The sequence below is a fragment of the Euprymna scolopes genome, chromosome 17, assembly GCF_053919585.1.
Source record: "Euprymna scolopes isolate OS-2025 chromosome 17, ASM5391958v1, whole genome shotgun sequence".
NCBI classification, from domain to species: Eukaryota; Metazoa; Mollusca; class Cephalopoda; order Sepiida; family Sepiolidae; genus Euprymna; species Euprymna scolopes.
In genome coordinates, this window is record NC_136498.1 from 121,129,024 (window position 1) to 121,142,015 (window position 12,992).

A 12,992-nucleotide genomic window follows, 5' to 3' on the forward strand; every position below is an offset into this window, starting at 1 on the left:
TGTCTAATAATCGATTAAATGATTCTGTTTTACACTTTTTTCCATTTTCTCCCTAAGCTTATTTCTTACGGTTATTTTTTGTTAAACGTATATTTCCATCCCATTCAACGCAATATAATTTAAAACATTTTTTAATTATTCGCAGCCATCAGCAAACCATCAGATTGTATATTTCCATTTGATTTTAAAGAAAAGCTGCAAAAGGTAAGTGTTGAACGCTAAACCAAAAACATGATTTGATATTGTTGTCTTCAAGTTTAACTAGCAGGGCTACCCAGAATTGCCAGGGTGTGATTTGAAATTGTTGTAAAAACTTTGCTTTTTGTGGAATTCGTTTTTTTTTTTCCCAATTCAGAAAAGGCGGAGATCTTTAATTTTAATTAAAATTTTTTCTTATTCGTCGCTGTCTTCAAGTTTAACTAGCAGGGCTACCCAGAATTGCCAGGGTGTCGGGAGGTTTTATGGTAAGCAGGCCTATATGGACAAATTTATCTGTAGTTGACCTTTGACAACTAAATATTTTCGTTTACTAGCCAAATAGAAAAGTTACTAACCAAACCCACTTGATTTTTAGAATATGATATCTTTGTTCTGTGATGAGTATGTACATCGTAAAGATTTTTTTTTTTTTTTTTTTTTTAACAAGTGTAATTCTAAATATATGACAAATTTTATGGTGATACTTGAAGGTATAAACATTCTAATTTTTTCAGATGTTTTTTTAAACAGCCTTCGTTAAAAAAGATATATATTGTTCTATTAAATTCTTATTTAAATAATTTAACTTTGTTCGTTTTACAAAAATAAAAATAAAAAAGTTTGAGCGATATTTTTTGCTCGGTAGTGAGCCTTGGAAAATTGTCAGTAAAAGAAATACAATCGCCAAAAGATAAGCGTTTCATTATTTCTAGTCGCCATTTTTAAGAATTATTTGCAAATGCAGCTGTTTCACTCGCAATGTAGAACCCTGACCAACGGAGCCCTAAAAAAATATTTCAAACAAAAAAAAAATTAACCAACCCCCTAAAAAAAATATTTCAAACAAAAAAAATTAACCAACCCCCTAAAAAAAATATTTCAAACAAAAAAAAATTAACCAACCCCCTAAAAAAAGTATTTCAAACAAAAAAAAAATTAACCGACCCCCTAAAAAAAATATTTCAAACAAAAAAAAAAAAATTAACCAACCCCCTAAAAAAATGTAAATAGCAGCAAGTACTCGTGCGAGTGAAAAAAAAAAAGCATAGTTTTGCTATATGCATATTTGTAATTAAAAGAAACATTTTAATAAATAAAATGTTTTGGATAGTAAAACTTTTTTCTTTAATAAATTCTGTAATCGAAAAGTTATATGTATATATATATATATATATATATATATATATATATATATATATATATATATAATCTAAAAGTTATAATTATGGCCATGACAACAGCATATTCTTTTCATTGTTTTGCCCCTCGAGTATATATCCGATACGGTTAAACACAATTAATCAACCGAGGATCACATCACTCTACATAAAAACATATAAGATATCAATGAATATATACCTGAGAATCAAAACAAGGAAAAGAATATGCTGTTGTCATAGTCCTAGTTATAATATATATTATAATAAAAAAGTTATATATCTGGCTTGAAGCAGTTGCCTGTCTAGCTGCACTGATGAGCTGTGAAACAGCGAAACAGTACTCTATGTGGATGACTATATATATATATATATGTGCAGATTGTCATATAATGATAAGGTCACTCTGACTGACGTAAAAGCATTTAATAAGAATAAATGTTTAATTTCAACTGTATCTGTCGCGGTTTACGGTAGCCTAGTGGTTCAAGTCCTTGGTAATGAAGCCAGACACGACTTCTGTTGTCGGGGTTCGAACACTAGTGTCTAGGTATCTAATAATTATTATAGTAAATAATTATATACTAGTGTTTCATCCTTTTGGGAATCATCAGTGCAGGGTGTCACGATTAACACCAGTCGATAGATTCGAACTTGGCAACAGAAGCCATCTCTGGCTGCATTAGCAAGGACCTAATCTATTCGGTTACCATTAACTGCGAGAAATACTGTTGAAATTTAAACATTTATTTGTTAAATGCTTTTTAACGTCTGTCAGAGTGATCTAATCATTATATGATGATATTTTTTTTTATTTGTATGTTTTTATTATATCGCTTTTTATTTAAAAAAGTTATAAAAAACTTATATAGTATATATGATCTAAAAGCTATACATATATATACATATGAATAAATAAAAAGCTATATAATATACTAGCAGGGAAACCTGGAGTTACCTGGGATTGAATGATCAGTAAATGTTTCACATTCCCATATTTCTATTATCATCAAAATTGGTGAAATCAATCGATTGCCTGCTCTAGTTGGGGACCCATCACGGTGCACCGGGAAGAAGCTTCACATGCCTCTCCACAATGACTTAGTCCACAATACATTGTAGTCTACATTGCACTGTAGAGAAACTAATTTTGATTTTATAAAATTATTCTTATATATATTGGCTTGAATTAAAGGTTAAAATGCAAAATTCAAGTATCATGGTTAATTTGTGCACTAAACAGAAATATTCCTTTCGAACGTGCCCCTGTCATTTCAAAGAACCTACTGTTGATTTTATATACCAGGTCTTCCTACTTGTGCGGGGATAAAACTTCTCAAATGCACTTGTATTAGGCGCTAACTTGAGTCAAAATCGCCTGTTTCTTCTTTCCTCAACCTTTTTCTGATTATTGATACTTATCAAAGGCATTCCAATACAAAACCTATCCAAGAGTACTGCCAGGCAGATAAAGTACATTTGTGTGAAATTTCAGAAACATGTGCTCTGCAGTTTAATAGTTTTATAGTCCATAGGAAACAAACCCACGCACACATACACAAAAGATAGATGTATATATAATCTGAAGGCTATATATATATATATATATATATATATATATATAATCTTAGCCTTTTGGCTGGGAGCAAAATGTAATATTTGTTCTGATACTACACTTGACTATTTCTGTCCTTGATTAGTGGAGGAGAAATCCTTCTAGACTGGGCAATTTTTATTTTTATTCCTATCCAAAGTGCCCCTTTTTGAGAAGCTGGATTTTCCCCACGTTAAAAACCAACCTTGTGTCTACTTCTGCCCTTGTGGGGAGGCAAGTAAATAGGAACAATATAATGTAAAAGTCATAAAAGTGTGTATTATTCTAATTTCAATTCAATTGGAAGTTCACAAATTGGCATTATTGAAAAAGTGTCGCTTTAGTTGATGCTTATTTTAGGCTGCTTGAAATCTATTTAATCCCATCTCTCTTAAAAGAAAACGAATAATAAAAAATAGTTATAGAAATTTGAATATACTAACAGTTTACATTCTTTCCTCTACAGAACAAAAGTATGAAGGTAGAAACCTGCCCAACGGAACGTGCTTTACTTGGTTTTTTACTGGCAAAAATTCATAAAGTTGACCCTGATGTGATAGTCGTAAGTATTTCTTGTTGATCTTCAATTTTTGAATCATAATCATACAAAATGTTATATAGTAACAAATTACTTGTAAAAAAAAATAAATATATATTAACAAATTCATAAAATAGTGAATTATTAATTACTAACTATAGAGTTGCTGTTGCTTAGTTTGTTTAAATAGAAATACAATGAAAAAAATAAAAATTTACTGTAAATTAACTGAATATATATTTATTTATCTCACGGAAAGTTGCATTCTGTAATGTTTGATTTTTGTTTTTTTGCAATTTTAACAGCAAAATTTTTTATTTTTGGAACACACGCAAGTAAATAGGAATATAATAATGTCTTTTATGGCACCAAATCTTTCATTTAATTATTATATTAATTTGGAGAGAACTTCTCTTCCAAGTTTCAGATTTTGTAATCATGCATTTATTTTCTTTTGATGAATTGACAGGTGCTTTTTCTTCTGATGAGTTAAGGACAGAATAGATTCATTAATTAATATAATAATTAAATGAATGATTTTGCGCTATGAAACAGGTGCTAAGTTCTTGATGAGCCGTTCCATATAAGTTATCAAATTTAACAAATTTTCATTACTAATGATTATTATATTGTCCAATTTCTACTGTACACTCTTTAACCCTTATCCTTGAGTGGCCTATCGGCCTTGATAATGTGTTGATACCTATGAAAAAAAAAAAAAAGAAAAAAAGGGCAATGTGAACAAGTTCTAATTGAATCGTCCCCCTAAGTAATCCAAGTTTCAAAATTCCCACTGTTTACTATGCTAAAATCAGAATGACTAATGTATACCTATTAACCCTTATCCTCGAGTGGCCTCTGGGCCTTGATAAGTGGTGACACCCTTGTAAAAAAAAAAAAAAAAAATGTCAGCATACTTAAAGGAATAAATTGTAAGATGGTCAACATTTTGAAATTTGGAATATAGACTTTTGTCATTCATATAAAATAGTAGCATTCATGTGAGTGTGTGTACAACTCTCCTACATCCCACACCACTGGACTGATCATGACCAAACCTGACATGATGATCTCCGACCTAGAGGGCCCCGTCGGTGGGGCATTAGAATACGCCGACTGCCCCCCTGCAGAGGGTAAAAGTCCCTCAATGGGGGTTCTGGATATGACCTTAAACTATATCCAGTGGTGAGGCCCCAGCTTATGGGCTTTGGGGAGTGTGGAGCCACCCTTTAATTACCATTACTCCCAGGTCCACTCTGACCCGGAGTGGTAGTACCTGTTAGGGTCCCAACTATGGGTTAAATAGAAACCGACGTGAAAACAACAAATATATTCTATTAAAAAATTTTTTTCTTCAAAATCTTTGGATTCGGCATTAAATAACCTGAAAAGGGTTGATATGCCGTAAAACAAAAACAACCAACCCACCAACCGACCTAGAGATGGTGCACACAATTTTTCAAGGTCAAATGCTTAGGTCGGGAATTTGCTATACGCTCAGATATCTTGTGTGAAGCTATATGAGTACATGATGTCATGCTTACGCCATACCCACTGAATGCTAACACGATAATGTTACATCGCTGAGCTACTTAACATTTTTTATTTTCTTTGAAAAATGAGCAAAACTTTTAAACATTTTTTAATTTTGAAAAACATGATGTGATCGTCTGTTTATTTGGAAAAGTAGTTTGGACTAATTTTATCTCTTTGTAAAATTAATAATTTATATTTTTAATGTTTATTCGGATTTTGTTTTTTATTTTTATTTTTTTATTCCATTTTCATTTTAGGGACATGACATTTATGGTTTTGATATTGACATTCTTTTGAATCGGATAAATGCAAACAAGATTCCACATTGGTCAAAGATCGGACGTTTAAAGCGAGCAACGATTCCAAAATTATCCGTAAGTTTAAAAAAAATTTTTTTTGTCTAAATGTCTTTATATGTTACAGACTGTCATATTTGGAACTTGTTTAGGAAAGAAATGAAGAACTGCTAAGTTAAATTTAAGGGAGACAGTATGGACTAAAACTTAGGAAAAGCCTCAGCAGCATTTAATCAGCTTTGCAAGATCTGGAGTAACAAAAAAATTCCCAATCGAAATTGAAATGTTATAATATCACACTACTTACGGAAATGAAAATTACATCTCAAAATTAGGTCCAAGGGGAAATCAGGCATGTTTCTTTCGAAGTGGTTTCGAAAGATTCTAGGAATCAAATGGAGTGATCGAATTACCAACCAAGTCAGAGATTGCAGTAATCTACAGGTAGTATCATCCATAATTTGCACACGGCATCTAGGTTGGCTTGGACATGATCAACTCCATAGAGAATTGCAAACAGCAAAGTTCTCGGTACTTATACAGTTTAGTGACGACATTAAAAAATGGAAATATTGAAAAAAATTTTATTGTACGTAACTGTTATAGACTGAAGTTCTCCGAAAAAAAATTTCACTTCATTTGATCAAGTAGTTTTTTTTTTACAGCGAAAAACAATTATTTATCACGACGACGTCAATGTGGCCATTTTGGAAATGTACCTAGCAGAATACCTCCATTTTAGGCCAAATTTCGCAATCTAGCCTTTTTTTCTCTCGCCATATTGAGATGCGCACAATACATCTGCAATTTTTTTTACGTTTTTTTCTTTTTTTTTTTAAATCTGCAATTTTTTTGCGTTTTTTTTTTTTTAAAATAAGAATACTATTGAATATGCAAAGAAATTGAAGAATGCAAAGAATTGAAGAATTTTTATACGAGATTATTTTCGAAACATGCGCAGTTGAACACGCATGGATAACTTCGAAACTTCGTTTATTTACTTCTGTTACAAATTTAAAAAAAAAAAAAACACCCCAAAAATGGCATCTGTCTTCGCAAAAAAAAAAAAAAAAATCTCATTCTGGTGGGGAAAAAAAGGGCTAGATTGGCCTAAAATGGAGGAATTCTGCTATGTACGGCAGTTACCTGCCCTTGGGGAATTCCTGGGCCTGCAATAACATTTACAAAATGGCCACGTTAACGTAGCCGTGATAAATCATTGTTTTTTGCTGTAAAAAAAAAACCACTTGATCAAATAAAGTGAATTTTTTTTTCGGAGAACTTCAGTCTATAACAGTTACGTACAATAAAATTTTTTTTCATTATTTCCATTTTTTAATGTCGTCACTAAACTGTATAAGTACCAAGTTCTCCAGTGGACCCTTGATGGAAAAAGAAGGAAAATGAAAAAAATGAACTGGAAACCAACAATCCAGAAAGTTGTTATTGCAATGGGAAGAAGCTGGAGGAATGGTGTGCATCTCGCTTCAGATTGAAAATGATGAAAATACTCCCTACAAACGATGAAAATACTCCTTCCGAATTATTTAGGGTGTAATTTTCCACTTAATATTAAAAGACTACATATCCTGGTTGTGACATAGAGAGAATTGTGTTTCTTTATCTGAACCATCGGAAAAGGCTGTTCGGCTCTTGGGTAGTTGCTTCCTTCCCTATATCGAGGAGGAGGGGTTTATTTGATGTACATGTATAATCTTAATAGCAAAACTTCAAACTGGTGCTACCAGATCAGGCTGTCTGCAGGTATTGGCTTCCTGAGACGAAATGCACCTACATCGATTTTCTGTTTTCATTTTCTATTCTCTTTTGTAAAACTTAATCATGTTCTACAAAATCAAAAACAACAGCCCCCTTCCCTTTCCCCCTTCCTCTCCCTTTTTTTTTTTTCCTTCCCTACTTCCCAACCCTGTCGGTGGGGCATTAGAATACACTGACTGTCCCCCTGCAGAGAGTAAAAGCCTCTCAAAGGGGCCACCTGTTGGCCGTGGATGGCAACCCGTAATGACTCGGAAAAGGATCCTGGTGGCCGAGTGACTGATATCTAGGGAAATTAAAGATATCAGTTGTTGCAACACTCTACTTTGGCCTAGTACAAGGCTAGACGGGCGGTCGGAGGGGCCCGATCCAATCAATCGGCTAGTTACGTCAAGCCCTAACATATCTTCTACTTTTCTATCAATTTCCTCTAAACTAACAAATACAGTTCTACCCTGTACCACTATAAACTATATACATATTTTCCCCTCTTTTCCATGTGTTAGAAAGCGGTGGCTAGGGTCAAATGTGCCAAATGATTAAAATCATGACATGGCTGTATAGTGCCGGAAATTACCACAAATGACTTGAATTGTGTAACTAAAGGATTATGGGTGCTCATGGCTCCCATTTGGAACATGTATACTGTTTATGGAGCCCTGGTATGACAAGGCGAATGGGTTTCCCCCTTAATATGCCCCAATATTGGACTCCAAGGAGGGTGGGGAGCATAAAAAATGAATTTAAAATATATATATATATACATGGCCAACTATAAAAACTCCAAGCGCCAACACGTCGACTCAGATAGATCAGATAATGAACTATATCAAACATCCTCAAAATTTATTGTATTGGAATCTACCGAAGAAACCAAAATAACTGACTTATCACCATTTATTATACACAAAATTATATCGACATATATTACTCCAAAAAATGTAAAAACTTACAAAATAAAACCCTACTGGTGGAAGTGGAAAGAGAAAAACATGCCACTTTTCTCCTAGGAATGAAAACTTTCCACAACATAAATATCAAGACTTATCCACACAAGAATCTAAATACATCGAAAGGTGTAGTAAAATCGAAAGACCTCCCAATGTGCACTACTGAAGAGATAACAAAAGAACTTCAAAACCAAAGAGTAATAAACGTTGAAAGAATTACAATAAAAAAAGAAAATCAGACTATACATATGAACACTTACATTATGCAGTTCGATAGACCCACTATCCCAAAAGAAATCAAAATTGGGTTCAACGTTGAAAAAGTTGAACCCTTTATACCAAACCCACTTCGGTGCTTTAAATGCCAGAAGTTTGGGCACCATGAGGATGCATGTAGGGGATAAGCAGTGTGCGGCAGATGTGGCCAGAGAGATCCAGACCACACTGTCAATGACTGCAATCTTGATTGCAAATGTGCAAATTGTGGAGAAAATCATCCTGCTTATGCTAGAGCATGCAGAATCTGGAAGAAAGAAAAGGAAGTAGTGTCAATAAAACATACCAAAAACATCTCCCTCCTCGAAGCCAAGAAAATAGTAGATGGATACATGAAGGAAAAGACGTACTCTCAAGTCACCTCAAGTTGTATATCATTCAACATCACTAACCAAGACTCCAAATACGAAATAGTAATAAACAAATTGTTACAATTGGGACCAAACGACTGGCCCAAATTTATAAATGAAATCAAACCAAACATATCATCAAAAATTAATCATCCCATTAAATCATCAACTAATGTTACCAATAAAACAAATTCTCAACCAAAATCAGAACATCTAAGAAAACAAAGTCGATCAAAAGAAAGACCACAAAAATAACCAGTATGTCGTGCAGATACTGAAAAAGACGAAACTAAGGAAAAACAAAATCAGTTAAAAGAAAGACCACACAGGTCACCAATACGTCTTCTCCGTGGTGAAAAAAAACATACTTGAAAAACAAGCAAAAAATTCATCTACCAAAAAACAAAATAATATAAAGAAATTACCACAAACAGAAGCCACTACAACTACTACAAATAGATTTACGGAATTAGAAGACATGGAAACTGAAGTTACTCCTCAAACAAAAAAAAATCTTCATGAATTATAAGAAAATCCAATGAAATTGCCGTGGATTGAAAGCAAATTACAATGAAATTTTATTGTTGCAAACCAAATTTAATCCTTTGGTTATTTATCTCCAAGAAACCTTCCTTAAGAATGAGGCATGGGATTGTGGAACACTTCAGTAATGTTATAAATGTTCGAAAAATAACACTTAAACTAGGTTAAAGAGTCACTCAGCGGTAAAGTTGGAGGAAGAAGTGCGTTTTAAAAGGATATGAAGAGAAAGAGAAAAAGTCTTTTAAACTCTTATTTTCTTAGCCAGGACCTTAGTCAACTCGACCTTCGATTGCGAAAATACAACAACATTTTTTTAAATTCTAAATTTGACATATTCTGTTTTTTCAAGTTATCCCTGCTCCCGTACCAACACATACACCACCAATTGAGATTTATTCACTGTTTTAATTTTTATCATTGTTTCTTTTTCTCAATTTAATCCAGGGAGGTCGAGGTACGTCATCTGAGAAAGCTGCTGCTTGTGGTCGGCTAATTTGTGATGTGAAAATCTCAGCCAATGAACTTGTGCGTCTAAAGAGTTACGATCTCTCGGAATTGGTTTATCAGATTTTGAAAATGAAACGGATCAGCGTGGATCAGGATCACGTAATGGACATGTACAAGTAAGTCATTTAGTGTGAACGGAATAAGTTTTTTAATGTTTTAATCTATTTCAGTACTTGGTATGTGGGTGGGGTGAGGGTTAGATACTGTTTATTGGTGTTAGTTTGGTCTGGGCTCTAAGTGTAGTATCTGTTTTGTCCCTGTACAGAAGAGAGATCCTTTTAGATAGGCAGTATTTATTGTTCCAATTCGATAAAGTACAAAAGAGTCTATCACAGGGTTGCAGAGTCTGGTGGTGAAAGTCTGACTCCGACTCAGACTCCTAGAATTCCGACTCCGACTCCTTTGGTATCTTAGACTCCAACTCCCGACTCCTTGACGGCTATGTGGAAATCTATTCTGCAGATGCTTATACCAGCCTCCCACACCTATTCAGCATTTTATAATTACGTTTCATGTATATCATTTTTTATGTTTAACATTCACTTGTATGATAAATATACTCACATATACACTCTACCAGCTCTATTTATTTATTTAACGTTAACTCCTAACAAGGCATATCACTACTTGGACGAAGAAGGCTACTTTTTGGAAGCATGTCTAGGAAAGATTAGCAAGATGTCGGTTTATGTTACATTTAAACTTCTGCATATCAGTACGACCAGGAAAACAGGTAGCAGGAATGGAATTCCAAAGTCTTGCTGTTCAAGGGAAGAGACCATTAGAATAGAAAGCTTTTTGGCATCTAAGGACCTCAACAGTGAAGGGGTAAGATCTTATTACTAAACAGGTTTGTCGGGGATATGTACGGGGTACAAGTGCGACGAGTTCATCAGAACACATTCCATTAAAACATGCACAGAGATGCAACATTGTGACGCTGAGACAAGAGCTGGAGCTTAGTTGATAAAGTGGGACCGATTAGATTGACAACTCTTTTTTGGAACCTATCCAAGAGGGAGAGACTAGTAGTAGATGCACCAGTCCAGATGTGCCAACAACACTCCATGCATGAGTGAATGGTGGCCTTGTAAAGGTACAGGATACTCTCAGGTGTGAGTAGTCTTCTAGCTCGATAGAGGGAACCCACCATCTTTGCAGCAGTCTTTGCAATGTCCTCTATGTATTTGTTCCAGTTCATATTGCCCACAAAGTAAAATATGGTAAAATAGTCCCAAAAAAGGCGTTTGACCGTAGAATTCTCAGGTAGGGTGTTATTTTTCATCGATATAGGCTGTTTGAGAGGTGTCTTGTAATTGTTAAAGGCGAGCAGCTTAGTTTTCCTAGCATTAAATCTTACCATCCCTTTCCGTTCCCATTCAACTATGGTTTGGAGGTCATTTTCTAATGATTTTTTTGATTGTCTTGGATTTATGTACATCTTTTCTTCCCTAATGCATGTTATTGTATCATCAGCAAATATACCCATCTCGGACACAATATTATCAAGGAGGTCGTTTTTGAATATCAGGAATAATAATTGTCCAAGGATCAACCCCTGAGACACTCCCACATTAATGTTACGCTGCTTGGATGTATGTCCATCAATGACAACCTATATGCTTCTATTGTCTAAGATGGATCTAATTACTAATAAAGTCCTGTACAAACAGACAAAGTATATGGAAGCTAGAAGCAATTGTAAGAAAGAAACAACAACAGCTAAGAGTGAATATACTGAAACGCATTGAAGCGCAGAAATTAGGAACTCATGATTTCTGGAAAATCTACAAAGTATAGTAAATAATGGGCAAACAATAATTTCCCCACTATCCAACAATCATGAGTTTGTTTGCACAACAACTGAGAAAGCTAACATGTTTGCTTGTTATTTTCCTTCAAACACTACCTTGGACCCAACAAACCATTCCCTCCCTGATTTTCCTCTGTGGACAGAAACCACACTAGATGATCTGAAAATCACCCCTTCTCAAGAACATGATATCATAAAAACCTAGACACCTCAAAAGCATGTGGACCTGACCTCATCCCGGCTGTGCTATTAAAAAAATGCCCCGCTGAGGTTGCTCCAGTTCTCTCTAAACTCTTTAACAAATGTTTTAACAAATCTTGCTTTCCTGACAGCTGGAATACTGCTTCTGTGGTGCCAGTTTACAAAATCTCTGGCGAACAAACTGATCCATTAAATTATTGCCCAATTAACATCCTCCCACTGTTCGCCAAAATATTTGAGTCTTTAATTAATCAAGCTCTAGTCCACCACCTTACAGCTGCTAAACTTCTGTTTGACCATCAATATGGATTTAGGCAAGCCCGTTCTACTGCAGATATTCTAACTGTAATCTCTGAATGTATATACCAAGCACTAGATAAGGCAGGGGAGGGGAGGGCAGTAGCCCTATATATATCTAAGGCTTTTGACAAGATATGGCACGATGGTCTTCTCATGAAAATAAAATCTATGGTATTACTGGACGAATGCTTAACATAATTAAATCCTTCTTAAATGAGAGAAGAATCCAGCTTGTCCACGAGGCGTACGTCCAAACAATATGATATAAATGCAGGTGTACTTCAGGGACCGATCCTTATCTGATAAAATTGCCTCTGAGATGGGTATATTTGCTGATGACATCACACTCTATAGCAGGCACATGGGGAAAACTAATGAGCACATATCTAAGGCAATGGTGGAAACCCTAGAGGAAGACCTTCAGTCTGTAGTGGAATGGGGTCAAAAATGGATGATAATGTTCAAAGCTGCCAAGACAAAACTCGTTTCCTTTAATAATTACATGAAACCTTACCAACCACCAGTAGCTATGGCTAAAGATACATTACCTGAAAGTACTTCATTTAAACTCCTCGGCTTAACGTTCACATGGAACATGAGTTGGAATAAATACATTGAGATCATTGCTAAGGCTGCTGCGAAGAAGGTGGGCTCTCTCTACCGTGCTAGAAAGTTACTTATGTCTGAAAGTATCCTGTACCTCTACAAAGCCACCATCTGCCCATGTATCGAATACTTCTGTCACATTTCGGCTAGTGTATCTGCTACTAGTCTCACGCTCCTGGACAGGGTTCAAAAGGGAGTCGCCAACCTGATAGGTCCTTAACTGTTATCTAAGCTTCAGCCTCTGTCCCATCGACGAAATGTTGCATCCCTCTGCTTGTTTTATTTTAATGGTGGATGTTCTGATGAACTACAAGCTCTTGTACCCCCCTCAATGTAAATACCCCCGACAAA

General features: G+C 34.8%; 1 protein-coding gene across 1 annotated transcript in view; it reads left to right on the plus strand.

Moving 5' to 3' along the window:
- Positions 1–12,992, plus strand: part of LOC145296947 (DNA polymerase alpha catalytic subunit-like) — a 238,723-nt gene that overhangs the window by 72,394 nt on the left and 153,337 nt on the right. The window contains exons 18-21 of the mRNA XM_080143167.1: positions 146–204; positions 3,416–3,511; positions 5,281–5,397; positions 9,659–9,837. Of these exons, the coding sequence (XP_079999293.1) occupies positions 146–204; positions 3,416–3,511; positions 5,281–5,397; positions 9,659–9,837 (451 nt within the window). The remainder of the gene's footprint in view (positions 1–145; positions 205–3,415; positions 3,512–5,280; positions 5,398–9,658; positions 9,838–12,992) is intronic.